We start from the raw sequence: 24,806 nt of genomic DNA on the forward strand, positions 1-24,806 counted from the left end.
AGGATAGTGGACAGAGTTTTGTGTGCCACCAAAATTTTTTTAAATCTAATTATAAGCAGATCCTAATAGCAAAATGTCAAGTGATTCCAATGGCACCAGAATTTGGTATGAAGGCTTCAGTTCAGGGAAGCAACTTCTTTTCAGCAAAACAGGTATGCATGTGGAAAAGGGAGCGTAAACATGCTTAATTTTTTTCCCTGTGCAGCCTGAACTATTATGACTTTCCCATTGATTTTTCCATGAAATTGTGTGCTTCGAATATCACTAAAAGTGTGTGTTTGTGTTCAGAAATTACACAGTCTGTGTTCAGTGCTTTTAGTTATGCATAGTACTTCAAGAGTGAAGCTGTAATCGTTTCCATAGCTTCATTGGAACTCTGGAGAAATTTTAGAGGGCCAGCACTAGTTTCAGGTGCAACACAGTCACACCATGGAGTCTCATCTGTCAAGATGTGGTTCTGGCCAGACAATCCGTATCCTAAGAATGATCCTGAATGTCTAAAGCTTGAGAAAATGACTGGACCTGGCCAGTCTAAGATACAAAACTCTGTCACCTTCAGGTTTTTTTTAAGTTAGAATCTCTTGGGAACCAGATTCTGTTCAAGCTTAAAAGAAACAAGAATCTATTGAACTTCAGCATCATGCTACCTGATGTGAATTTAGCTCCCTAAACTGCTGTGGACTGGTATTGGACAGAGACTGGTCAAAGTTGATCACATAGAGAAACTAGATTCTGTGATGAATATGTGGGAGCCTGGACCCCTTTCTAGCACTCAACTTCACATGGGTCTCAACAGTTTTGAGACTCCATTTAATAAACCCTCTGTGTCCTGAGATGTTAACCTGACAAGACTCGCAGAAGTGCCTGTTGGCTCACTTAACCAGACGCTTTGTGTGGGAAGGATAATTTCCTGGTGAAGGGAACACCAGCTCATTGAGTGAGTGAGCAAGCCTCAGGTTTTTGTGACGGACACATCTTGCACCATATTGTACAAGGACCAGATTGTGTTATGAACTCATCAGTTGTTTCCTTTGAAAGTGAGAGTAGAGTTTCTCATCCTCATGCTGGAAAGGCCCTTCACATAAAGCTGAAGTTTAAAGATTTTTGGGATTCTATTTCAGGCACATCAAAGACCTTTAAAGGCCACACTGATTCCTTGAGAGATACTATCTCTCCATGATGACTGTGACTGCAAAGTTGTGTTGCTGTTTTTTTTCCACAACTGAGGCCTGGCTGACCTATCTTTAGGATTGTGCTAGCCAAGGCAGAGCAACTTCCACTGCCTGCTTCAGTGAGGTTTGCAGTCAGAATGTTAGGCAAAGATTCTCGTATCTTCATATCCTACTCCACAAAGTTTCAATGCTAACATTCAGTTTTTGAGGATTAGCTTCCCTTTGATTCTTCATGCCAACAGAGCATATTACTGAAGCAGGGGAACTTAAATTTGCACCCTCTAGTGGGTTTTGGAGCTGCTTGTTGTTTTTAGTTGTTAGGCTATCTTTTGTGGTAGAATTATGGAGTTAAAAAGTAACAAAACATCATCAATACATTCCTCATTTCTTTCCTCTCTGACTCCCACCCTGCAGTTTCTTGGTGGTTCTCACTGGGCAAAGACATGTTTTAATGAGCCCTAGCACCAAAACCTATGCTCATCACTTGCAACTACCAGCCTGAGTAGAATCCTCATAGCTGTCCACGTATTAGCAAAAATGCTGCTAACAATGAAAACATCACCCTATGCCCGTCCCTCCAGCCCAGTACTCCTAACAGTCACCTGCCCTTAAATCCAGTCCAGAAACCATCCTAGAAATCTCTTGGAGTCATATGAAGTGCTCATTTGTCATTATTTTTTTCTGGAAAAATAAGTCCTCTCTACTCATTTTAAATGAAATACATATAATTTATTTTTATATTTTATGCAGCTGTAGATTATGGAGATTTTGATTCTTGGGCTTGGAAAAAAACTGTTTGGAAATTTTTGGGGCCTCTTAGGTAGTGCATGCTCACCCAGAGCCTGTACAGGGTCTCACCTTCCACTCTTCCATTCCATTTGTTCATGCCTTCCCAACTGTCTCATTGTTGTCCCTTTTGGTACTTGCATTTTTGACCTTTCCAGTTAAAGGTTAAGTGTTGTTTATGAGAAAAGGGCTATAGCATGCAACAAAATATTTTTCTGAAGTACAGCAATAAGTGTCTGGGGTTTTCCCAGCTGTTCAGTCTGAATATCAGGTAAATGTTACATAGTTGATAGAATTTATATTGTTGGGCAAGTTTAATGAGTGGGAAGGGGAGTTAACAAACATAATCATGGTACTGTCTTTGAAGTGTGGAAAATCCGGTATATTCCAGAGTGGTCCATATTCTGTCTAGAACACCATGGAAACAGTCAAGAGAACACCTCATTGGGGAAAACGTCTGCTCGAACTGCTCGCAGCAGTTAGTTTCCTGTCCCAATCTGTGTGTGGGTGGGAAGGAAGTTTAGGAAAGCAACCCCTTTTTGTTCCCTTAAAAATGAATGTATTCTTGGCAGTCTGTCTCTGTGGGAAGTAATGTTTTCTTTGCTGTTATTCCCAAAATACGTTAGTGTCATCAGAAGGACAAGGATGAGCCCATTACATCTCTCATGCTTGTCCTATGATTGCTTCAGATTTAATGCTGATTCCTCTGATAGTCTTAAAAAATTAGATTGACTATTTTGATTATGGCTGGCAATTTTACAGTCCATAAACCACCTTCATATAAATCCTTTTGTCTCTCAAAATAATAGTTTTTAATTCATCTTTCTAATAATATATTGTTGACTGAGACTGTTTTATGGAATGTTGTTGATACTGGATACAGTCCATATTCATCACAATTGCTGTCATTAAAATAGGTTGTGAAAAGCCTTTGAGGTTCATGCAAGTAATTGCCATAATGAGACAAACATTTCTTTTGTTTACTGTTACTGTCCAATTGAATTCCATTCCAAATGAATTCAATTCCGAGCACTTCTGGAGGATTTAATACTGGTAGTATTATGCAAAGCGCCATGTGTCCCCTGTACACTAGATAGATACTATATACGCATCAGAAAAAGTAATCTATAGAGAGAATATAATGATTTAAAATAGATTATATACAGATTATACATTATCTAGAATATATAATTCTACAAATACCACTTATATATGACAGCAATAGAGGACATGTATAATTTACACGGTTTTTGTGTTGTCGGCCACCCTTCTGAAATGGCAGCATCAATACTGCTAGGAGTATTTTCCCTTTAAGCTTAATTAATGTAAATTGAAGGCTGTCTTTTTTAGGCTGTACATTTTATGTATTGTCCTCTTTTCCCTCACCCCATAAAAGCCTGTATTCCTTGGAATTTTTATAAATATTTTATGTTTTCATGGTTTTTTTGCTTATAATGGTGAAAGACTAATACAGCTAGGGTGTTAAGAAAGTTTCTGTACATACTGCTACTAGGCATCTTATTTGTGACCTGCAGCTCCCCCTCTACTCTCTGGATAAGAAATTGCTAGCTGAGTTATGCTGGGTGTAATATGCTTGATGCTGTTATAAATACCCAACAGTAATTAGAAAGAGACCCACTGAACCCAATTTTTCATAGGGCCAAAATAAGGATTGTAATATATCATTTCAGGGATGAAAAGTTACCTCATCTAACAAACTACCACGCATCAAAACACTGGATACAAATTAAACTACAAAACTGAGTGTGGTTAAAAGGAGATGATTACAATTTGGTTTGTATGTGTAGTCCTTTTTCCTTTTCTTTGTTTTCTCTTCCTCTTTTTAACTCCTTTCTTAGTATGTCTTTCTTTTTATATGTATTTCACTCTTCCCAGTTGTAAGTTTGTTCTGGGGAGAGACTGCAGAAGAAAGTTATATCAAAGAGCTGGGTCTTACATTCATACCAGAAGGTGTTTAGCATTGGGTTAGTGTATTTAAATTACATACCATGTACATTCTGATGTGTATATATTATTTTGCTTATGTGGTATCACAATGTTCTTACTCCATAACTACTCTTTTGTGTACTACATGCTATCTTTACATGCCAATGTGCTTGACATTTTACTTATTAAACCTTGGCGTTTTGTTTATTATTCAATTCATGTCCTCGCTCTCCTTTTCATTTCCCCCCGCCCCCCCCCTCCGTCCCCCATGTGTACTTTAAGTCTTCATGAACAGCAAGCTGATAATCAGGACTTCAGTGACTCTTCAAAACCAGAGAAGCTAGCATATGAGGACCTTGAAGATCATGATTCTTCTCTTAAATGTAAGGTTTGGTGGCTTTTTTGTTTTTTGTTTTTTTTTACTTCCCAGACAATTTTAGTCAATTGAAAGAGCCGGAGATTCTGTTTTCCTGAAGAGTAACCATTCCTTTCAATGTAGAATTAGCAAAGAGTTAGCAGGGAGTGCTTAAAGAATCCATGCTGGAAACAAATACTGCTTAATGCATTGTGGTGAAGCAGTTGCAAAACCATAGTTTGGGTTCTATAAGAGATTTCAGTTTAAGTTTTTCAGCGTTTGAGGAAAATGCTATTCAGGTAGAAGTGTGCACCCTAAACTACAATGTAATATGTTTGTGTGTGGAGAAGAAGGTGTACATTGAAGTACAAATTGAACCTCTCTAATCTGGTACCCTTGGGACCTGACCAGTGCCAGACAAGAGAATTTGCCAGACCATATGAGGTCATATTGTCTAGCAGCATTATGAACACTTCCACTGCTTACTGGGTTCTTGGAAGACATTTAGAGATAATTTAGAGCTAAAGAAGAGCACAGAACAGTGAGATCTGGGACTGGTGGCTGTAAACAAACTTTTTGGGACCATAGAAAACATGCTGGATAACGGAGTTTGCTGGATGAGAGACTTCTGGATTAGAGAGGTTCAACCTATATCAAAATTTGCAGATGACACAATTGTTTCATTTAATAAAGACAGGAGAAAACTGTTACTAAACATAGGTAATTGGATATACAATGGCAAATTAAGTCCACTGTTGATAAATAGAAAGAAATGGAGGCAAAGGACCACCAATTAAAGGTAGAATACATCTCAAAAATATGGATGCAGAGATCAGCATTAGCTCTAGGTTTAACACTTTGTCAATTCATACATTGATGTTGGGGCTCATAAAACATGGAGAGAGGGTAACAAATCCCTTACTTGCTTTCTTACACAGTATTAAATTTTAAATAAAACATCTATAAGGTTGCTCTGTTTTCAGTGGGAAACATGCTGGCTATGTTCAGTGAGCAGTAGATGAAGTCCCCCAGATTTTCAAACAAGCAGTTTCCACTCAGGAGTCCAAACCTCCTTGCAGCAAACAGTGTACTCTCCTGGTCCTGTAACACACCCCATCATGCAGGTTTTTTGGGGGGTGGGTTTTGTTTTTTTTTTTGCGGCGGGGGAGGAAGGTGAAGCACATGTTTGCATTAGTACCTCACATCATACAATCTCAAACTCAGAATCATAGGGCTGGAAGGGACCTCAGGAGGTCACCTATTCCAGCCTCCTGCTTCAAGCAGGATCAACCCCAACTAAGTCATTCCAGTTGCCAAGTTGGGACTTGAAAACCTCTAGGGATGGAGAATCCACCACCTCTCCAGGCAATGCATTCCACTGCTTCACCACCCTCCTGGAGAGTGGGGGTGGGAAGGGAACTATGAAAAGCAGGGAAATACAGTCATGAAGGAGTTAGATGCAAGGAGATGAGAAAATAAATAGAGCAAAAGGGAGAGTGTAGCAACGATATCAGTATATGGTGCAAGAGGACATCAGGGGATAAGAAATGCCCAACTACCAATCCATCCTAAAATAGGTTTAATCATTGATGTAGATTATTAGCCTGACTTAGCATGGTTATTCTAAACTCATAGCCATAAATATCTCTCTCGCACCCCCACCTACTTTACATGTAAGAATGAAGATACGGAGAAAGACAGTGGTTTTTAAATATATATTTTTAGTTTTTCTAAAAAGTGTTGTTGCTTTCTGGCTGCACATAAAGACCATTATTGTCTTATTTTGGTGAATATGTTGCTGTTGTTCGTCTAGATCTCTGGTTCTGTGTGGATGACTTTTTTTTTTTAGAATCAGTAATGTGTAATAACAAAAGAATGGCCTTGTTACTTGTTGCAGTGTGTTTTATGATACAAATATATGAACTGATAGTTATATGCATAATGGAGTATTAAGAATGGTTTTGCTAATTAGTCATTCCTTCTATCAATTTGCACACATGAAATGTTGCTGTTTCAAGTATAGGGTATACGAAACAAATTGATAATTGTTGCTAATGACTGCAAAATAAGTAATATCTGTGTATTCTTATCTTTATTTTATTAATCAAACTTATTTAAAACTAATTTAAAAGAAAACAAAAGTAAAATAGATGCATGTGTGTTATAGGCTGGGTCTACACTAGAGAGTTTTGTCAACGAGGGGGCATCTACATGCTTGAAACATTCTGTTGACAGATTCTCGATAGAACTCTACATTTGCCTCAACAGTATTATCCGTCAAAAATTTGAGGCATAATACTCTTCGACAGAGTACTGTCTACAGGAGTGCACTGTGGACACTTCTTTCGACAGAGAGGGCTTCCAGTTGCTGGGCAGCCCTCTTTGCAGAGCTGCTATTCTGCTTTTTGGCACCAGAGGGCAGTAGAGTGTGGCAGTTCTGTTGACAGAGCAAGTTGTGTGTAGGTACAGTCTGTTGACAGAGGGTCTGTCGAGATTTCTCTGCCAACAGTAACTCCTGTCGACAGATGCTTCTAATGTAGACCTAGCCATAATGAGAACAACAAGAGGTCCTGTGGCATCTTATAGGCTAACAGATATTTTGGAGCATAAGCTTTCGTGGGCAAAGACCAGCTTCGTCAGATGCATGAGTGCATCTGACGAAGTGGGTCTTTGCCCACAAAAGCTTATGCTCCAAAATATCTGTTAGTCTATAAGGTGCCACAGGACCTCTTGTTGTTCTTGAAGATACACACTAACATGTCTGTCTCTCTGATAATAGCCATAATGAGTTATCTGAGGAGTATAAGAAAGAATTAAATTTGTCTGTGACATTATACATAGGGCTAGTAAATTGGAAGTTTTGGATTGGAAGTTTTTCTAAATACATGCTTTAGGAATTATTTTGCGAGAAATTCTAGGGCCCATGTTTACATATAAGATGCCTGTCTCATTCCAGGCACTAATGGATCTGCTCTGGATGAGGTTTGTGTAGCACAGAAGGCTGTTGTATGTCAGATGTCTGCCTCATTTGTAATATTTACATGTGTAGTGAATAAGGCAGGGGATTGTAGAGAAAGAAAGATCTTGCGATTAACACAGTTGAATTCCAGAGTTCCTATGTAATATTAGGCAAGTCACTGGGGTGGCCATCTGTCAGAGCTAGGTTATGTGTATGTTCATTTTTTTCTGGATATCTTACTTTGGGTCTGGTTTTGCAGAACTGCTGAGCACACTCATTTGCAAGTGAAGTAAATGGGAGCTGTGTTTAACCCATGTGAAAAGCTATCTAATGCTAAATTTCGGGAAAATCCAGTGTCATGTAGGGTGTCTCAAATTTGACACTCAGGATTGATTAGTGGATACTTCTGGCTTTAATCTTTCCATGCCTTAGTTTTCCATCTGTAAAATGGGGATACCACCCCCTAACCTGGCAGTGATGGTATGAAAATAAATTCATTACTGTTGTGATAAGCATCATAGAAAAAGCCCATGAGGAAATTAAATCTTATGTCTACAGAGAAGAGTTTGAATAGTGTGCAGTAAATAAGACTTGGGGTCACACAATGAGGAGAAAACAAACTATTGAATAGTTACTTAAGTGAACACCATTACTCCTGAATGAGGGGGACCCTATGGACAATGGTATCTTATCATTAATTAAAGAATAACTCATAATGCATTGCACACAAGTGTGACTAAGATTGAACAGGCATTCTGGCATCTCCTAACTTCTGAGTGATTTTAATATAGGTGGTGGTGTGTAGTGTGTGGTGTGGTTTTTTGGTTTTGGTGAGATATATATCTCTAGGCTAGTGTTACCATCTCTGACTGAAGCAATCCTAGGAGACTTCCCCCTACCCCCGAACTTAAAAATATCCTATGACCTCTGCAGGATTGCTTTCAGTAGTCCTGGGAAATTGATGCTAATTGTGGGAGATTCCAGGCCAATCCAGCTCTACTCAAGGTGCATAGATATACTATATGAAGCAGACCACTTGTTTTTATGGTCTGTGGGTATAGCTATTTATGGATCAAGTAACATTTTAAAAAAAACTTCATCTCACAAGTGTACATTGATTTCAATTGTGCCAATAGCTTTAGTAAACTTCATTTGTTACAACTGTTTTTCGAAGCTAAACAATATCAAGTTTATGATTAAAGTAGCAAGTGCAGCCTACTTGATATTTAAGTTTCTGTGAAATGGTTGAGTTTGAAGGGGAGAGTGCTTGATTAATGGCTTAAGTTTATGTATTCTAATTCCAGCCATTCCCACACTTTGTGTCCATTCCTTTGCCCCACTATTATAATTACAGAATAATGAGACCATTGTTCAAATTTCTTCTCCAGATCAAGGAGACATTCCAGAGGAGCTCGAAAGTGATGTGTCACATCCATCTGTAGACAGTGTCAATGAAAACAATGTCACAAACACTGTGCCAGCTACAGCCACTTCACAACAGGATTTAAGTGAGTTCTCAGCTCAGAAACAAAAGTGAATACACTTTTAGATGGCAAATGCATTAATAGCGAACAAATTTGCATTTTGTAGTTTCTTATATTGAAGTGGTTGAATGTTTTTCTCAAAAGCTAGTGTTCAGATATTATAGAAAAAGGAATATATCTTTGATAATTCTGGATTTCTGTAGGATGGTTATCGTCACCTTTGTTTAATTTAATCTTTTTAATTTTTTTTCTTCCAAGATACTTCATATTTTATCCTTAATATTAATTCATTGTCTTTGCTTCTTTAGGGAGAATCTTTCTTCAACATTATCCTTAATGTGTGTCTGCATTTGCTGATTGTCTTGCACATGAATTCACTCAGTATATAATCTCTATTGCACAGGGTATCGGTATAAAACCAGAAGATAGCTAAACTGACAAAGATGATTTAAATGCAATATGCATACTTCCTCTAGTGCTTCAGTACTCAGTGGTTGAGTGGCCTGGAACATCTTGCTTATACGTCCTACAGTTTTCAAGTCCTACTCAGGGATATTTTTGTGGGCAAAAGGGTTTCTAGCTTCAAATAGCTTCTGGTATTCTGTGTATGTAATAGATTACATTGGAGTTATAGTGGATAGTTCTCTGAAGACATCCACGCAGTGTGCAGCGGCAGTTAGTAAAGCAAATAGGATGTTAGGAATTATTAAAAAAGGGATCGATAATAAGACAAAAGATATCATACTTCCCCTATATAAAACTATGGTACGCCCACATCTTGAGTACTGCGCGCAGATGTGGTCTCCTCACCTCAAAAAAGATATATTGGCATTAGAAAAGGTTCAGAAAAGGGCGACTAAGATGATTAGGGGCTTGGAACGGGTCCCATGTGGGGAGAGGCTAGAGAGACTGGGACTTTTCAGTTTGGAAAAGAGGCGATTGAGGGGCGATATGATAGAGGTATATAAAATCATGAATGGTGTGGAGAAAGTGAATATAGAAAAATTATTTACCTTTTCCCATAATACAAGAACTAGGGGACACCAAATGAAATTGATGGGTAGTAGGTTCAAAACTAATAAAAGGAAATTTTTCTTCACACAGCGCACAGTCAACCTGTGGAACTCCTTGCCCGAGGAGGCTGTGAAGGCCAGGACTCTATTAGGGTTTAAAAAAGAGCTTGATAAATTTTTGCAGGTTAGGTCCATAAATGGCTATTAGCCAGGGATAAAGTATGGTGCCCTAGCCTTCAGAACAAGGGCAGGAGATGGATGGCAGGAGATAAATCACTTGATCATTGTCTTCTGTTCTCCTTCTCTGGGGCACCTGGCATTGGCCATCGTCGGCAGATGGGATGCTGGGCTGGATGGACCTTTGGTCTGACCCAGTATGGCCATTCTTATGTTCTTATTACTACTTTATAGAAGTAAATGTTAGTATTTAAACCCTTCAGGTTTAAGTAGATCTATGTGCTGTGATAGTTTTTCCAAAATAATTGTTTTATAATACTTCATTTTTGTAATCTCTTTTCTACAAATATCTTAAAGCACTCTACAGACTACTGGTACTACTACTCTCCAGTTTACCAATCAGGCAGCTGAAGCACAGAGAGGCTCAGGCTAGCATTTTCCTACTTAGAACCTAAACTAGGGGATCTCTAAATCCATATTGACCTCACTGTGTGCAGTGTGTGTTTTCAACTTTTAAGTCAGGCCACCTATTTAGAAGCCCACTGCAAATATGGATTTCATCTAGTTCAGGTTAGGCATCCACAACTGAAAAAATTGTGTAAACTTTCCACAGCTTACTCTAGAAGTCTATGGCGCAGCTGGGACTAATGCAGGTGTCTCCTGACTTGCTCTTCTTGACTTTAATCATAGAACTGTCCTGCCTCTTCTACTTAAGTCTTGCAGTGTCACTGTGTAACCGGTAAGATAAGACAACCTAATAATTGAAAGGAACTCTGTCTGCTACGTTAGCTCAGATTAACAGTACGTTCCATGGTACATATGTAAAGTACACAGCCAGGGCTTTTTACGTTTATTATGGGTGATGTACAGAAATAGTTATATAATCATTTGGCTGTTAGTTTCTCTCTCTAATTTTTCCCAGTTGGGACTGCCAGTTCACTCAGTGTATTATCAAAATACATGTCACACTCTATTTCAATAGCCACCACTTGCAAACTCTTGATCACTACACTGTATGTTGATTGGTACAAAAAAGATGAAAAGCTAATTTTGTCACAGCTGTTGTTGATCAAAGGCCGTCTGAAGAACCAAAAAGAGAAGAGAATGAGAGAAAATGGGAAGAAGAAAATGGAAGCAAGGGAGAAGAAAGGCAGCCAAGAGAAAGACAGGAAGCATTGGAAAGGGAAGAAAGAGAACTAGAAAAACTGAATGAAGACACGGTAATATAATAATTTAATTTGACAGGAATGCAGCTTTGTTATACTGTATAATTGGAATGGAATACACTACATAGCAATCCTAATTGACCTCCTATATTGTTTCTCTACGTTACTGTAACATAGAATAGTTTGTACTGGATTTACTGTCATTTATAATAGTTCAACAGTTAACTACATTTTATTTTTTCTAAAATGTCTGGTGAGATTAAAAGCTTGCTGTCCAGTAGCTCATGTTTACATGTGATACTGTTGTATGGCATTGGTTTCAATATGGAAAGAGTCACATTTTAAGCTAAAGGCTAGTTTCTAAATTGGTTCCCAGATTGGAGGAAAAAAACTGAATGGAAAAAATAGTCTGGTACATAATATCCAGTCTCTCAGTCAACTTAAGTAAAACTCTCATTAATTGTAGTGGGATTTTGCCTGTACAAGGACTGCATGATCTGGTCCATCCCCAAAGTGTGAGTGAATATGGGTACATGTCACATTAAACACTTGATTCAAACTAGATCACAGATTATTAGACTAGACAGCTAATGTATTGAACTTCATATCTGAACGTATTGAGCTAAAACATGATTGAAATATTTTTGAACTGGCTTATTAGTTTTAAGTTTATTTCTGTTTTTTTGTGGTTTTTAGAAGATGATCCAAGATATGTTGAAAATTGAATTAAAAAAACCAACCGGCAGTGAAGAGGAAGAGTTAGAAATCAATAATCCTGATGCTAAAGATGATTTGCACGATCCTTGTCTTAATCCGCTAGAAAAATACATGAAACTGATAAAGCAGAGCAGAGGGCAGGAGCTGACAAACAAGGTGATATGCCAGAACCTATAGGCAATAATTGGGTGACTTTAAAGTGTGACGTTTTACTGGGTGTTTTGTCTGAATTGCAATATATCCATAAATCATGAGGTGGAGAATATGGTCTTCAACTCAGTTTAATCTTCTTTTTCAGAGTGAAAGTTAAAAGTAACAAAATGTAAGAAGAGGAGCAAGTTTATAATATAATTGGTCAGTTAACTGCTGGATTTGTGTTCACCCTTAGAGATTTGTCTTCCGAAAGGGTTTTGCCTAACTCTTGTGGGAATAGCAAGATTATTGTTTTTACATAATTCTGTGTCCAGCTATATTACATCGTGTCAAACAGTAACGCAGAACATGTGTATATAATGTAGTTAGAAATTAATGGTTTCAAAATTTTGTGTGTAAACAGAGAATAGTTAAAACTGCAGGCCTAATTTTTAGAGACCTCCTCTTGCATATGCTTAATCCATATACATAACGCTTTAAGACAATAGCACACAAATGATAGAATTTATACTTCCAGAACCCATTTCTGCAGAAATTGGGTTTTCCTTGATCATTGCTTTTACTTACACATGTAAATTATGACAGTTACTTGTTCTCTCAGGGTTAAATTTTCATTTGACATCCACTCGTCTACAAGTTATTTCATACCTGCAATTTTTGTATACTATGGGATTAAAAAAATGTTCCATTAAAACATTCCAGTGAGTGGATTGCCATCAAAAATGGAATTCTTGTGTAATTATTCTACAAGTTTCTGTTTAGTGATTTACATTTTGTATCCCACAACATTATTACTTTTGGGATATAATACCATATTATTAGTAGCATGCTTGCTCCTCTATGAGATGCTATTTAAAAAAATCATGGGATGCGTAAAACTACAGATAGGTAAGGTCAGTGCTTTTTTTTGTAAACATAAAAGAGGAGCTGGTACTCAGTCGGCTTTCCCACCCTTCTCCTGCAGCCAATCCCATGGCTGGGGCTGCCGAGAAGTACTGGCACAAAAAATCACCGGGTAAGGTATTTTGTCAACAGATGCTATGTGCTTAAGGACTCCATAAAATCATAAGCTACCATTGTTTGCAAAATTAGGCCAAAAAGTCAAATGTAATCTGACAAATTTAATGCTTTTCTCTTTTCTGACAGGCCTCCCAAAAAGAGGACGTAGAAGAAGTATCACTGATAGAGAGACTGTCTAGTGGAAAAGATGACAGGTCAGGCTGGATGCAATTTTTGTTTAAAGCTGTGGTATTGTTAATTAGTAAGAAGTCACAGAAATAGTATGTTACTTCAAAACGTGACTTACTAATGTGGGTTGATTTATATTTAACAGATGTCTGCCTTTTAAAAATGAAATTCATATATAACATTCAGACAAACCTACTCCTCAACAAGTGGATCAAAAATAATATGCCAAAGTTAAATATCCTTTTAGTAAAAATGGCTAGTTAAAAAAAAACTTAGAAAAATGCAGCCCCCTTCTCTTGGGTGAATAAGTTATTACAGCATTTGGAAAAACCCCATTTACAATAATGTTAAGCAACTATAATCAAAGGAGACATGTCAACCATTCAGGTGATTTAGCCCTTTCATTTATGGAAATAGCAGCAGCATAACCTCCTCCTTCCCAGAGGCTTGAGAGAATTTCTGTGGGGTGATGACCCACTTAGTACATAACACTTCTGCAAGACCAACAAATAAGAATTCTGAACTGGCAAAATAGTTTTGGTTATGTGTATATTTGCTCATTTACTTCAGGTAGACTAGAAAAAGCTATTGAAAAATAAAAACTCTCTTGCGCCGAGTCAGATCAGCGTTAATGATATGATTCCTTATCCTACTGCTCAGGTCCCTAAACCATCCCATCTGGAGTATTTTTTTAAACTGCAGGTAGAGGTGGTGTAGAGTTATGTTGGAGTGGAAGGGCTTGTCTGAATTTTTACATTACAAACTAATAGTTGAAGTAAATCTTGAGCTATCCCTGCTTTCCAAAGATTGTCCCTTTAAGGTATAATAATGGGCTGTGACATGCTTTGCTAAAACTAGAGGGTATTTTAATGTATGGTATTTCCATTGAAATCATCATAAGTTAGTGTAACCCTGGTACAGAAAACAGCAGATGTAGTAGAAGGAAAGATATTTAAAAGCATGAGTAAATTTCACGTAAACTGCTTCAGAACCCTTTAACTCCTTTTCCCTTCCACCCCATGTTTAGTGCTGCAGGCATCTCTCATGGAGAACCTGAAGATGACTTCTGGTGAATAGATGCTGTCTCCTAATGACCAGTACATTGGAGGGTGGTGTAAAATCATGTAAACAGTAACTATAACACAAGAACTGAATTTTTCATGCACAATGGTTCAAGTGTTGAAATTTAACATGTTAATATTTAAAAAATCCTTTTACAAAGACACTGTCCCAAATGAATAATTTAGATGAGTCTAATGACTGGTAGTACTAATAGGCCATGTTCTTACAGTTTTAGCAGCATTCTTCAACATTCTCAGTCACTGTAGTTTATCAAAAATGTGTTTTCTGTGTTTATGGAAGAGTTCTGGGTTATTATGCAACAGCCCAGGCGCCTAGAGTAGTAAGGCAGTTCAGCATTTATTTAGGTAGTTTAGGTTTGCTTTTAAAAATACCACTCTGCCTTAACTGAAGAGACTTTAAATAAAATGAAAATTCAAACAAATTACATTTGCATGTGATGTTTTTTTTTCCCATCATGCTTATGTTTTCACAAATGGCATGTTAAGATAACTATTTGCAGCACAAGGGCTTACATATACTAATTAAAAGTGAATGCGCATTTTGATAGATCCCAGATAACTCTAGTGAAGAAACTACACTAGTGTCACTGTGTTCTCAAAGAACTAGTTAACTTGTTTAAATACTTACAGGAGCAACAATACCGGGGAAGAAAAATACACTTTAAAAAGTGAGCCTCATTTATTTCACTTTGGGCATCTTAACTACTTCATAAGAGTTACAAGAACAGTAACTGTCTTAATCCTCTTTGCTCCCTCTTTTATAGACCATTCGGGTATTTTATAATAAAGTGTATGATCTGTGAAGTTTTTATTGAGGTACAGAATTTCCAATTGATGATCATCAACATACTATGGAAGTAGTCTTTGTTTACCTGCACACCTAACATTTTAAGGTAGCAATATGTACTACTCTATTAGAGGTTCTCAAATGGGCGGTAGGAAATTTATTTTGGAGGGATTAGACACTTGGGGTGGGGGGCTGGTGGTACTGAGGTGCCTATTTTACTAACTAGAAAATCTGATTTCTCCAGTGTGATGAGGTCCTCAGTGCTCAGCATTTGACTCTAGATGGCACTACACATTTCAACGGCTTAATATTAGAAAAAACTTGTCTGTAAGCAAAGGGATTAACATTCACTCATTTAACAGTAAGCATAAACTACAGCTTTGCATCTATTACAATGGATTGTTGGCTCGTTTTACAACAAAATACTTCAAGTGAAAAATGAAGCCAAAACTGCTTGAAGTGGAGCACTGTTGGTTCATATACTGGTGTATGTATTTGTGCAAATGACTTTCAACTGACATGGGACATGATCAAATCAGAGAACCATTGTACTATACAGTAGGTTTAGGGAAGATGCAACTTGTATTGTACTTGAGTTGGGTTGTGGTTGCTGGTGATATGTGCAACAAGAAGAAAACCGTAGCTCTAGTCTGAGGTGATTGCAGGGCTGCCAATCTAATTGTAATATTTAAAGTACAGCTATTTCTTCATTCAAGCACAGTCACACTTGGGGGAACTCAAATTGGCCATACCTAAAGGTTTGCATTCTTTTAAAAAAAACTTCAGTATAAAACAAATGGAAGGAAAGAAATGATTATCTGTCTTTTTATTAGTAAATTAATATTTATCTTGAGAGGATATTTACAGGTAATGTCACAGCAGAGCCCTGCAGTTTGTTTGTTCAACGTGATTTGGCAAAGCAACTGAGCATTGCGAGTTATGGCTATTTCCAATTTTGTAGAACTCCTAAGAAACAACTGTCAAGACTTAATTACATCATACACATAGTCCTCTGCTCTCCATATTAACCCCCAAAGTCATAGTTTGATTTTAAGAGATTATGAAAAGGACTGTTGTTGGCTTTGGATGTTTCCATTGTGCTATAGCATGCCACCTTGAAGGGGAATCATGGCAGCATTTCTCCCCATCATAATGATAACCAGTAAATTGTGAAGAATTGTCAAAGACAAATTCAAAAGTAAGATGTAGTATTTGTCCAAATAAAGTAGCTCTCATTGTTTCTGCAGCCATAAATTTGTCTAAAAAGAGAGTCTTGAAATAAATCTAAACAAGTGGTGTCTATTATCTACAAATATTTATTGTAACACTTGGATATAGCTACAGGAAGCCCTTGGCACTGATAGAAAATATTGATTCACTGTTAGGTTACAAAAATTTATACATAGCAAAATTTAATGCTTTTTACATAAAAATATTAGACTACTGAAACAAAACTTCAGAAAACTCCCAGTAACAGCTACATCGAACTAGAAAAGAATTAGGCTTCAAGACACTGTCTCTATTATCCTTATGCAAACAATGGGCTAGAACATAACCTGCGTTGCTGTAGAAATGTTTCTCCTTCATGCAACAGGTAAAACAAACACTAGGCTACAATGTCATCTGCTCTACATATACTGTGCCTCATTTTTAAAACTGTCATATTAGAATTTTATGCATTTAACCAAAAAATTCAGCCATAAGATACTCGAAAAAATGTCTGTCGACTTCTTAGTATGGACTCAGCTAAGAAAGTTGTGCTTCCTTTATTTTAATATTCAGCCAACAGTCAAAACTAATCAAACCACACGTTAACTTAACATGGGAATATAACTTGACTTTACTATAAATTTTTTCAAATTACTGATACTTGATTTCCCGCCCCATATTTATATAATATTTTGTAAATAACAAACACCAAATATACCATCACTAATACTCAAGATATCACTGAATGTTTCTGAAAAAAACAAAATGAAGGCAGACCACTGTGGGAAATGACTTTAGCACGGCACCAGATTTTTCACTAAACACCACACTTGCTTTATGAGCTTATAAAGAGAAAATGAAGGAGCACAGGCTAGAAACTTAAGCACCAAAGAAGAGAAAGGTGGCTGACCAGTGGTCTGCTTTATGGCTGTAATTTTTATAGCTTATGTAAAACTCTGCAAATTCACTAGTCTGCTCATTCAGAATAGTTAAATCAGTTTCATTTTAATAAGGTAACACTTTTTGCTTAATACTGATAATGGTCTCCTATATAAATGCTAAGGCATTTATAGAAAATAAATATTAAGGCAAAGCTGACATTTATTTTCATAGAAGGGGATCATTATCCTGACAAGAATCTACATTCCATCAACACAGTAATAAAAATACTTAAAATTTGGAGCAGCTTGGGCAATTAATCAGCATCCAGTTTACACAGAGAATAAATGCTATAGAATGAGAGTGGCTCACTATAACATGGAAAAACTGTGGCTCCAAAACCAGACTGTTGTCCTTCAGCCCATTAAAAAGTGGTTTTAGATACTGCCCTTCCATGAATCAGCTGGCTTTAGGTGCTGAGATTGTATTGTGAATAAACTCATCTATGAGAAATCTGATGAGCTAGCCATTTGGTATAGAAAAAAACTGAGAACGTATATCTTATACCTGTGCAATTATTTCTGGCCAAAAATGTCCTTCTACTTGCTGTTTTGGGTCACCTTCTACAAATCTGTGGCGGAGCACAACGCTATAAGAATTAATAGCAAGAATCTGAGAAGGATGATTTGAGTGGTCACTTGTTACAAAGTGCTGCCTTTTAAAATGGTTGAACTGAAACATCTTAAATCTGTACTAAAGAAAGGACAGTTACCCACTGGAAGGTTTCCCTTTGTACATGTCCCAGGAGCTTGAATGTGAAGTTTTTACACTTCTATATTAGAGTGGTAGACACACATCTGTACTGCAGAGCAGCTGTTTGATGATTTGTCAGAGCTACAAAATTCTTCTGTTGAATTACTCTGGCAAACTTTTATGTGTAAGAATTGAGTTGCTCTTTTGACCGAGATTGAATATCTTGAAGTTCCTGCTCTTCTTTAGCTTTGATATCTTGGTAAGCTTGCATTTTGCTTGCATCCTTTAAGTAGGCCCAGTTAGAAGACAGTATCATGAGGAAGTGGATCTGGAAGAGAAGGGTGAGCATGATGGCTAGTGAGCATGTCAAGAGGCAAAGCGAGCTGCTAGTCAGATTAACAGATGGTCTTTAAACAAAACAAGAAAAGTTATTCTACATTAATAAGCAGTGCTATTAAACTGGCACGGACTTCTAGAATTTTGCATGCTTAATTTCTAGGTTGCTTGTTAAACTAGCTGGAGTGTGTTAGTATGCAGCAGTAGTAAAATGAGCTACAGAGTTTTACTGATCAGTTAAAAGCAACACAGGAAAAAGGGAAGCAAAAATATAAGCAGGTTTTTGCATTGGGCAAATATATACTCTGTCTAGAGTACATAACTGACACTTAAGTTTGTGGTGGTTTTCTCTAAGCACCTGCAAGTACAGAGATTCTGGTGAGATTTTCGTCCCATCCCATTTCACCCTCTTACCCCCTGCCAAAAAAAAGCCTAACATTGTAAATGCTGTTTACTAGGTAAATAATAAGCTACATTGTTAAATGGGGAAATTAAATAAGGAAATGTGAGTCCAAAACAATAAGCAAAAGCATGCAGTCTCTGAATTAACAAATCTTGGTGGTAGCATTTTATAAAACTTTTTAACTCCATTTTCTATCTTCAGGTAAAGTTGAAGCTTATATAGAAATTGTTTGCACAGTGAAAATCTCTTCTTCTTCTTTTCACCAAATTTCATGCAAGAAAAATCTATCAGGAAACACCTTGATTCTTTTGTGCCTTTTCAACAGTGTAGGTCCATGCACAGTTTCGCTTTCCATACGGTTGTATTTTGAGATCTGACTACTGAGAACTCAGTTACTATTTCATAAACAGTACCAGAACAGAAATTACCTAAATGCTGTTTCTTACAATCAGTCTGGGGTCCAAAAAAGGAAAATGATTGTTTTACGCAGCACTATAGATTTTTTTTTTTCCCAGAGAAAGCATGATTTGGCAATTATTTGAAAATTTAGTAATGAAGCTTCAATTCTTCTAGGAGTTTCCTAAAGCCTCACTAATAAGCTGTACTTTGTTATCCATACATTTGCAATACTGGCCAAGGTATGCGGGGTTTTTTCTTAAATACGTGGTAATTGCCAGTAAAACTGCTAGTACTGGCACTAATTCTCTTCAAACTGGTCCCTTATTCTGGCTGCATTCTTACTATTGAAATTAGTTTACAGAAGAGAATAACTAATCACTGGCACTTACAAATTTGTTTTAGAGATAACTGTTAGGATGTCGTTCATTTAGTAACTTCTGTCTTCAGAAGACAATTTGCAAAATCTAGAGTAACTGAATCCTCTCACGGTTCAGAAAATAGCCAGATCTCATCCACATCACAGTTCATATACAGTAAGTCATTTTATTAATCTGATAATGCTAGATGATGTTTACTGAAGCTATTTACAAATTACTGTAACAAACTGAAAAGCTAGACTCTTAGTCTAGGTTGTCAGTGGTATTTCAAGGCTACGCATGCAGTTCTTTACTGGGCTTATGCAATTTAGAATTTAGTGCAGCAATCTTCCCGACTCTTAAACTTCAAAACAGCATAGTTATATGTGGTAGCCATCATGTAGATCAGCTGGTGAAAAAGAACAAAATACAGGAGAGTAAGATACAATAAGCTGACTGCTCAAGCCCCCTTGGGCAGTTTTTCGATCAGTTCTATGACAGATGTAACTCTGTCTCAGATGAAGATTTGAGCAAATGTTTTTCTACTTTAGATAAAATCTACAATCTGGCCTGGGGCTGCTATAGTGTAAGAATGGTGAAATACTACCCAGGAATTTGGCTAACACAAAGTCAAACATTGATAGCGCCTATAGTCCCCTGCTGTAAGCAAAAAAAAAAAAAAAAAGGGCATACCATGTTGTCAATACCTACATTTCCACTTGCTGCTTACATAGTTTTTTTCAGGCCCAGTACCAAAGTAACCTGACCAAGTTTTCAGATAACAGGTTTACATACTATTCTTCACTGTGAAATGAAAGAGGAGTAGGGAGAGAAATGGCTAACTTAAAAACCCCAGCTCGTGGATAAGAAATGTGGTTATTTCCAAAGCTGTAAAAGCGGAACTTACAAAAAACTAAAAAACCAAAACTTATGATTACAGCGTGGGATTTTTCTCACTTTAAAATTGCCAGAATTGGGCCTTATCCCAAACAGAAGTCAATCTGAAATTGCACAGAAGCTGGGTCTGGACTAGTCCTCAACATTGAAGGGAGCATGGTCATTAGGGTATCGGGAGTTTAATGAAGTTCTGCAGATGCACTGCAGTACTTGCTGAGTAATCAAAGTCTCCGTGGCAACTTTGAAGTGTGATATTTAGAGGAGTAAAGGGACTTTGCTGTAGCGCAGGCACTTCAAAGGACCCACGGCTGACCCGCAGCTACATGCAAGCCAGCACTTCGAAGCTGCCACAGGGGAGTTTTGACTGAAGAAGTGCTGCGTATGCACGGCAGCACTTCATTAGTAAATGCCCAACACCCTAATTACCATGCCCCCTTCCACGTTCAGGGCTAGTCTAGACACAGCCAGAGTAATTTATCAAATGGTACTAAGAGCTGTGATAAGTAAAGGTCTATACAAAGTGTTATCCCATCAAAGTTTGCTTGCCTTTATGATGGATGTTCTACTCTGAGCAAGCTACACTGAAGTGCAATGCAGCTAAATAATGGCGACTATTCTACAAGCTAAGTGCAACGGGTATCTGTTTTCAAGGTGTCTAATGTTAAAAGCTGAAAGGAGCATTAAGTTTCATTAGAAATACAGAAGATGTTACCCACCAGTGCTATGACAGTGGCACCAGCTCCAGCACAGGCCACAATGAACAGGTGATAGGACATGTAGAACTAGAAAAGATTAGAACAAACATTTTAATGGTTAGACGAAAATAACTGAATCTGTTTTGCCATTTCATTGGAGAACTCTAATACGGCCAGTTTTTTTAAATTCCTTTTTCTTCTATTGCTCTAAGACATTTTCCATTTGTATTACTTGTTATTTACACAGCAGGTAGCCCAGAAAACTTAATATTAGTAGTGAACAGGGTGCAGTTAGGAGGCTCTACTGCCATGGTATCCTTACAGATCTCTGGCTCTGTCAATGTATGAAAGCAGCCTTCTGGTTGTCATCAAAGACCCAAAATACAGACTAGATAAAGAGTGAAGGTGCCTGGCCAGGTTTATTAAGCAGAGTACAGTAACAGTTGTTATTAAATTCTACTGACCCCACTACACTTATGTACTTGCCATAATGGCATGACTCCAAGGAGGAAATTTCCAGTGCTCCCTAGGTCATACAAAAAGACTGTCACCCCCAAGACACCACTTTATATCCAGGTACAAACAAATCACAGCTCACTGCTGACGTATCAGGTTGTCACCTACCACCCTGTACCTCGTGGTTTGATTAGATCATCTCTTGTCCATCATGCTTTAATTTTAGACCAGGGATTCCCAACCTATGGGTTGCGATTAGATTTGTTAAGGGTCACCAGCAAGTCGGAGCAGCATGTGGCTCTTAAAGAAGCCATTTGCAGTTCCTTAATGCTGCCACATCCAGCAGCTCTATTTGTAGAGAAGCAATTATGCATTACAAAGACAGCTTTTCCACCTTTGATATCCATTGCCATCCCAGGTAAACCATTTAATAGATACCTGCAATTAGTAATTTTCGCTCCTCCTCCTCTCTTCGTCCATTTTGCCCCCCTTCTGTTTTCATTTTTTGTTTATCATCCCCCAGGCTCTGAGTGTGACCCCCTCACAGTGGGGTTTAAGCTGCGGGAGCAGTATGGGGATGAGGGTCTTTTCCCTGCCACAACTCAGATCAACTATAATAAACTTAGTGTTATTAATGTATTTTCCCTTCTTTTATGAAATAACTACTACGAATAAACAAACATGAGGGGCGCAATTTTATATTCTTGCCTCAGGCACAAAATAAGCTAATTATGGCACTGCTCCCAGTGTCCCCCCATTTTTGAATTGCCTTGGGTCACCAAGTCTTCCTGAATTGTCAAAATGGGTCCCCAACTGGAGAAGGTTGGGAACCACTGTTTTAGACTCTTTCCTGAACTTGAGTCTATCTGTGAAGAGTTGGTACCAAGCTCTTATTTAATGAGCGGGTGGTACCTTGTGATTTCACCTTACGACTAATACCAATTATTGTTCTGCACCTGGGCCGCTTACCAATTAGCGTTTCATACTCTCACCCCTTTTTGTGCCAAGTTCTGTTATCAGGGACCTGCCTTTTGTTCACAGCTTAGCTTTGCTAGCCCTGTTTTGTCCATAGTTAGCTAGGCCTCAGGCCAGGCCTGTGGTGTATGGGCTTAAGCCTTCATCTTCCTACACAGGGATGGAAGAAAGAAAGGATGTTAACCATGCTGATATTTGCCATTGTTGCATAGATGGTGGTTTTGGCAGATTAGTAGAGGCTTCTGAAAAAGGCTTTTTATCTTCTAACATTACTTTCTTTAGCTTCTGTATCAGCCCTGCGGGTGGTTGCTGTACCTCATTTGTGTTGCAGATGTTCTCTAAAATTGGACCGCAAGCCTTGCCAGGTACAGCATTCCATGGGATGATACCTGAAATGGCAACACCAGTAGCAAAATGTATAGTTAGTTCTAAACAGCCAACGCATACCCTTCCATTACTCTCAAATCTTATTCCTCCCCACCCACATGCCAGTTGTGTTCCCTTACGATGCACCCACACATTGACCAGCACAGCTTTGAGTTGGCAGGAGACACTACAAAGAAATCACTCAGACTGTGCATTCTCTGTACACCAAGACTAGCGGCTGCTTGCCAAATGTTCTCAGATGTAGGTTTCCCATATGGCAGCCAAATGGCGATTTTACTTGCTGTTGGCCTATCATATGTGAGTATGCCCAACTCAGTTGGTTTTGGGGGAGGCAATTTGCATCTGAAAAGGTACTCGGCACCTTTAAGAACTGTTTTCAACACTGACGTCCTTCCTATGACAAAACACCACTTTTATTTCTTGTTTTATTTCCGACAGGTAGAAAACATTTTAGTGCCAGCATGGTAGCAGTGTTTTTTCATTTTAGGTGAAACCTGGAACATATAAATCCAATACTCCCAGACCCCTTTCACTCTCATAATGCACATTATGACTATTTATTTACCGACATGATTAATTTTTAAAATAAGTGAGATCTGCAATATACTAAACAGTAAACTTTTATGCCCGTAAAATATATAAATCTTAAATACAGGCAAGTATCATTCTTTTTACATCCACTTAAAATATATACTGCAAGCAAGTTTCTTCATTCATTCTGTAAGCCTCGCCATGTTAGTTTTAAACTGCTGCTTACCACTTTAAATTGTGTTAATGTCTGTCTCCACAATACAATTTAAAAAAAGAGTTTTCACCACTGTTAAAACAGATCAAACTCTGCTGGTTGGAATTAGTGGTTGTGGGAAGGGCAGACTGTCTGAAAACAAATTTATCTTAAATTGGTACAGCTGCAGACAGACTTTCAGAGGATTTACTGCATAATCACTTTGTTTTGCTTTGCAATTCCAAAATGCACAGCACCAACCCCGGTAAATACTGTAGTGAGATACTAATGATTGCTTAGTCAAAGATGTGCATACTGAATGTGATTGTTCAATTCTGAGGTGCATTTTTGGAGTCTTCCACATTTACCATAGGGAAAACTGTACTCCATTTTTGCCAATTTGCATTTGGATGGAGATGGTAAAGGATACATTTATCAATAAATTATTTGGTTTTCCTTTGGATTTTAGTCAAGCTGCATTTGGATGGAAATTATAATTCAATTAAATGCACAAAAAATTTACTTACTAGTTGAATAAAATTAAACTATTGGATACATATCAGAAACAAAATTTATCAAAACAAGTTTCAGATTTAAAACTGACTTTTAAATAAAGGTTATCTTCATTTTAGTTATTGAAACAACAGGCTGCTTCTGGTCCACACAGGCAAAATATTTAGGTACCTAAAGATGCAGATAGGCAACTGAACTGCCATGGTGCTTTTGACAGTTGCATAAAGCACCTCACTCATGGTAATAAATGAGAGATGCTTAAACTGCCTGGGGGCTCTTGAAAATCCTTCCAGGCACCTAGTTCCCAATGTTTTCAATCAGAGGTGCCTAGTGGAATTTTGAAAGTGTAGCTTTCATCTTCTGTCAGTTTGTTTTTCTTCATAGATTGGAAGAGGAAAGCAAGTTGACCAGCTTTTCAATGCCCAGTCAGTTTGCCAACTTTGAATGAACTAGACCAAATGAAGAAAATATCCTCTGAACCTGCTATAATTAAGGTAAAAGATTTTCTGCACAACAACAAATTTACAGCTTACAGCCACCCCAAAGTATGGGCTGAAAATAACACAGATGCTTGCTTAATGTCCTATATCAATGTGACATTTATAAAGCTTGGGTAGACTTTGATAGTTTGATATATTCTGCCAGATTCTGTATTTAGTTAAAAAGCAGCACCTGTCCCGCAAATAATTAATCTGAAGATCTCTTTCTTGCAGCATTAAAATTTTAATAGATTATCATAAGTTGAGGCATTAAAATAACGTATCGATTGCAAATCTGAAAAATGTCTTTAAAAGAAAAATTTTTTAAAATTGATATTTTCAAAATTATCAATTTGTTG

General features: G+C 37.6%; 2 protein-coding genes across 6 annotated transcripts in view; one reads left to right on the top strand and one right to left on the bottom strand.

Annotated features, from left to right (window-relative positions):
- OFD1 (OFD1 centriole and centriolar satellite protein) overlaps nucleotides 1-14,641 on the top strand; it is a 50,731-nt gene extending 36,090 nt beyond the window's left edge. For all 3 annotated transcript variants that reach the window (XM_074993094.1, XM_074993081.1, XM_074993105.1), the window contains 6 exons: nucleotides 4,188-4,288; nucleotides 8,608-8,727; nucleotides 10,953-11,113; nucleotides 11,756-11,932; nucleotides 13,076-13,143; nucleotides 14,145-14,641. In XM_074993094.1, the coding sequence (XP_074849195.1) occupies nucleotides 4,188-4,288; nucleotides 8,608-8,727; nucleotides 10,953-11,113; nucleotides 11,756-11,932; nucleotides 13,076-13,143; nucleotides 14,145-14,190 (673 nt within the window). In that variant the 3' untranslated portion in view covers nucleotides 14,191-14,641. The remainder of the gene's footprint in view (nucleotides 1-4,187; nucleotides 4,289-8,607; nucleotides 8,728-10,952; nucleotides 11,114-11,755; nucleotides 11,933-13,075; nucleotides 13,144-14,144) is intronic.
- A 1,643-nt stretch (nucleotides 14,642-16,284) lies between these two features.
- The window catches only part of GPM6B (glycoprotein M6B), a 171,666-nt gene continuing 163,144 nt past the window's right edge, over nucleotides 16,285-24,806 (bottom strand). For 2 of the 3 annotated variants that reach the window (XM_074993157.1, XM_074993148.1), the window contains exons 5-7: nucleotides 22,660-22,733; nucleotides 20,935-21,000; nucleotides 16,285-18,155 (exon numbers count right to left, since the gene is read on the bottom strand). In XM_074993157.1, coding sequence (XP_074849258.1) covers nucleotides 18,006-18,155; nucleotides 20,935-21,000; nucleotides 22,660-22,733 — 290 coding nt within the window. In that variant the 3' untranslated portion in view covers nucleotides 16,285-18,005. Of the gene's footprint in view, nucleotides 19,731-20,934; nucleotides 21,001-22,659; nucleotides 22,734-24,806 lie in introns of all 3 variants that reach the window. The other variant, XM_074993167.1, reaches the window with a different exon arrangement.

This window comes from Carettochelys insculpta, chromosome 1 (assembly GCF_033958435.1).
Source record: "Carettochelys insculpta isolate YL-2023 chromosome 1, ASM3395843v1, whole genome shotgun sequence".
Classification (NCBI taxonomy): domain Eukaryota; kingdom Metazoa; phylum Chordata; order Testudines; family Carettochelyidae; genus Carettochelys; species Carettochelys insculpta.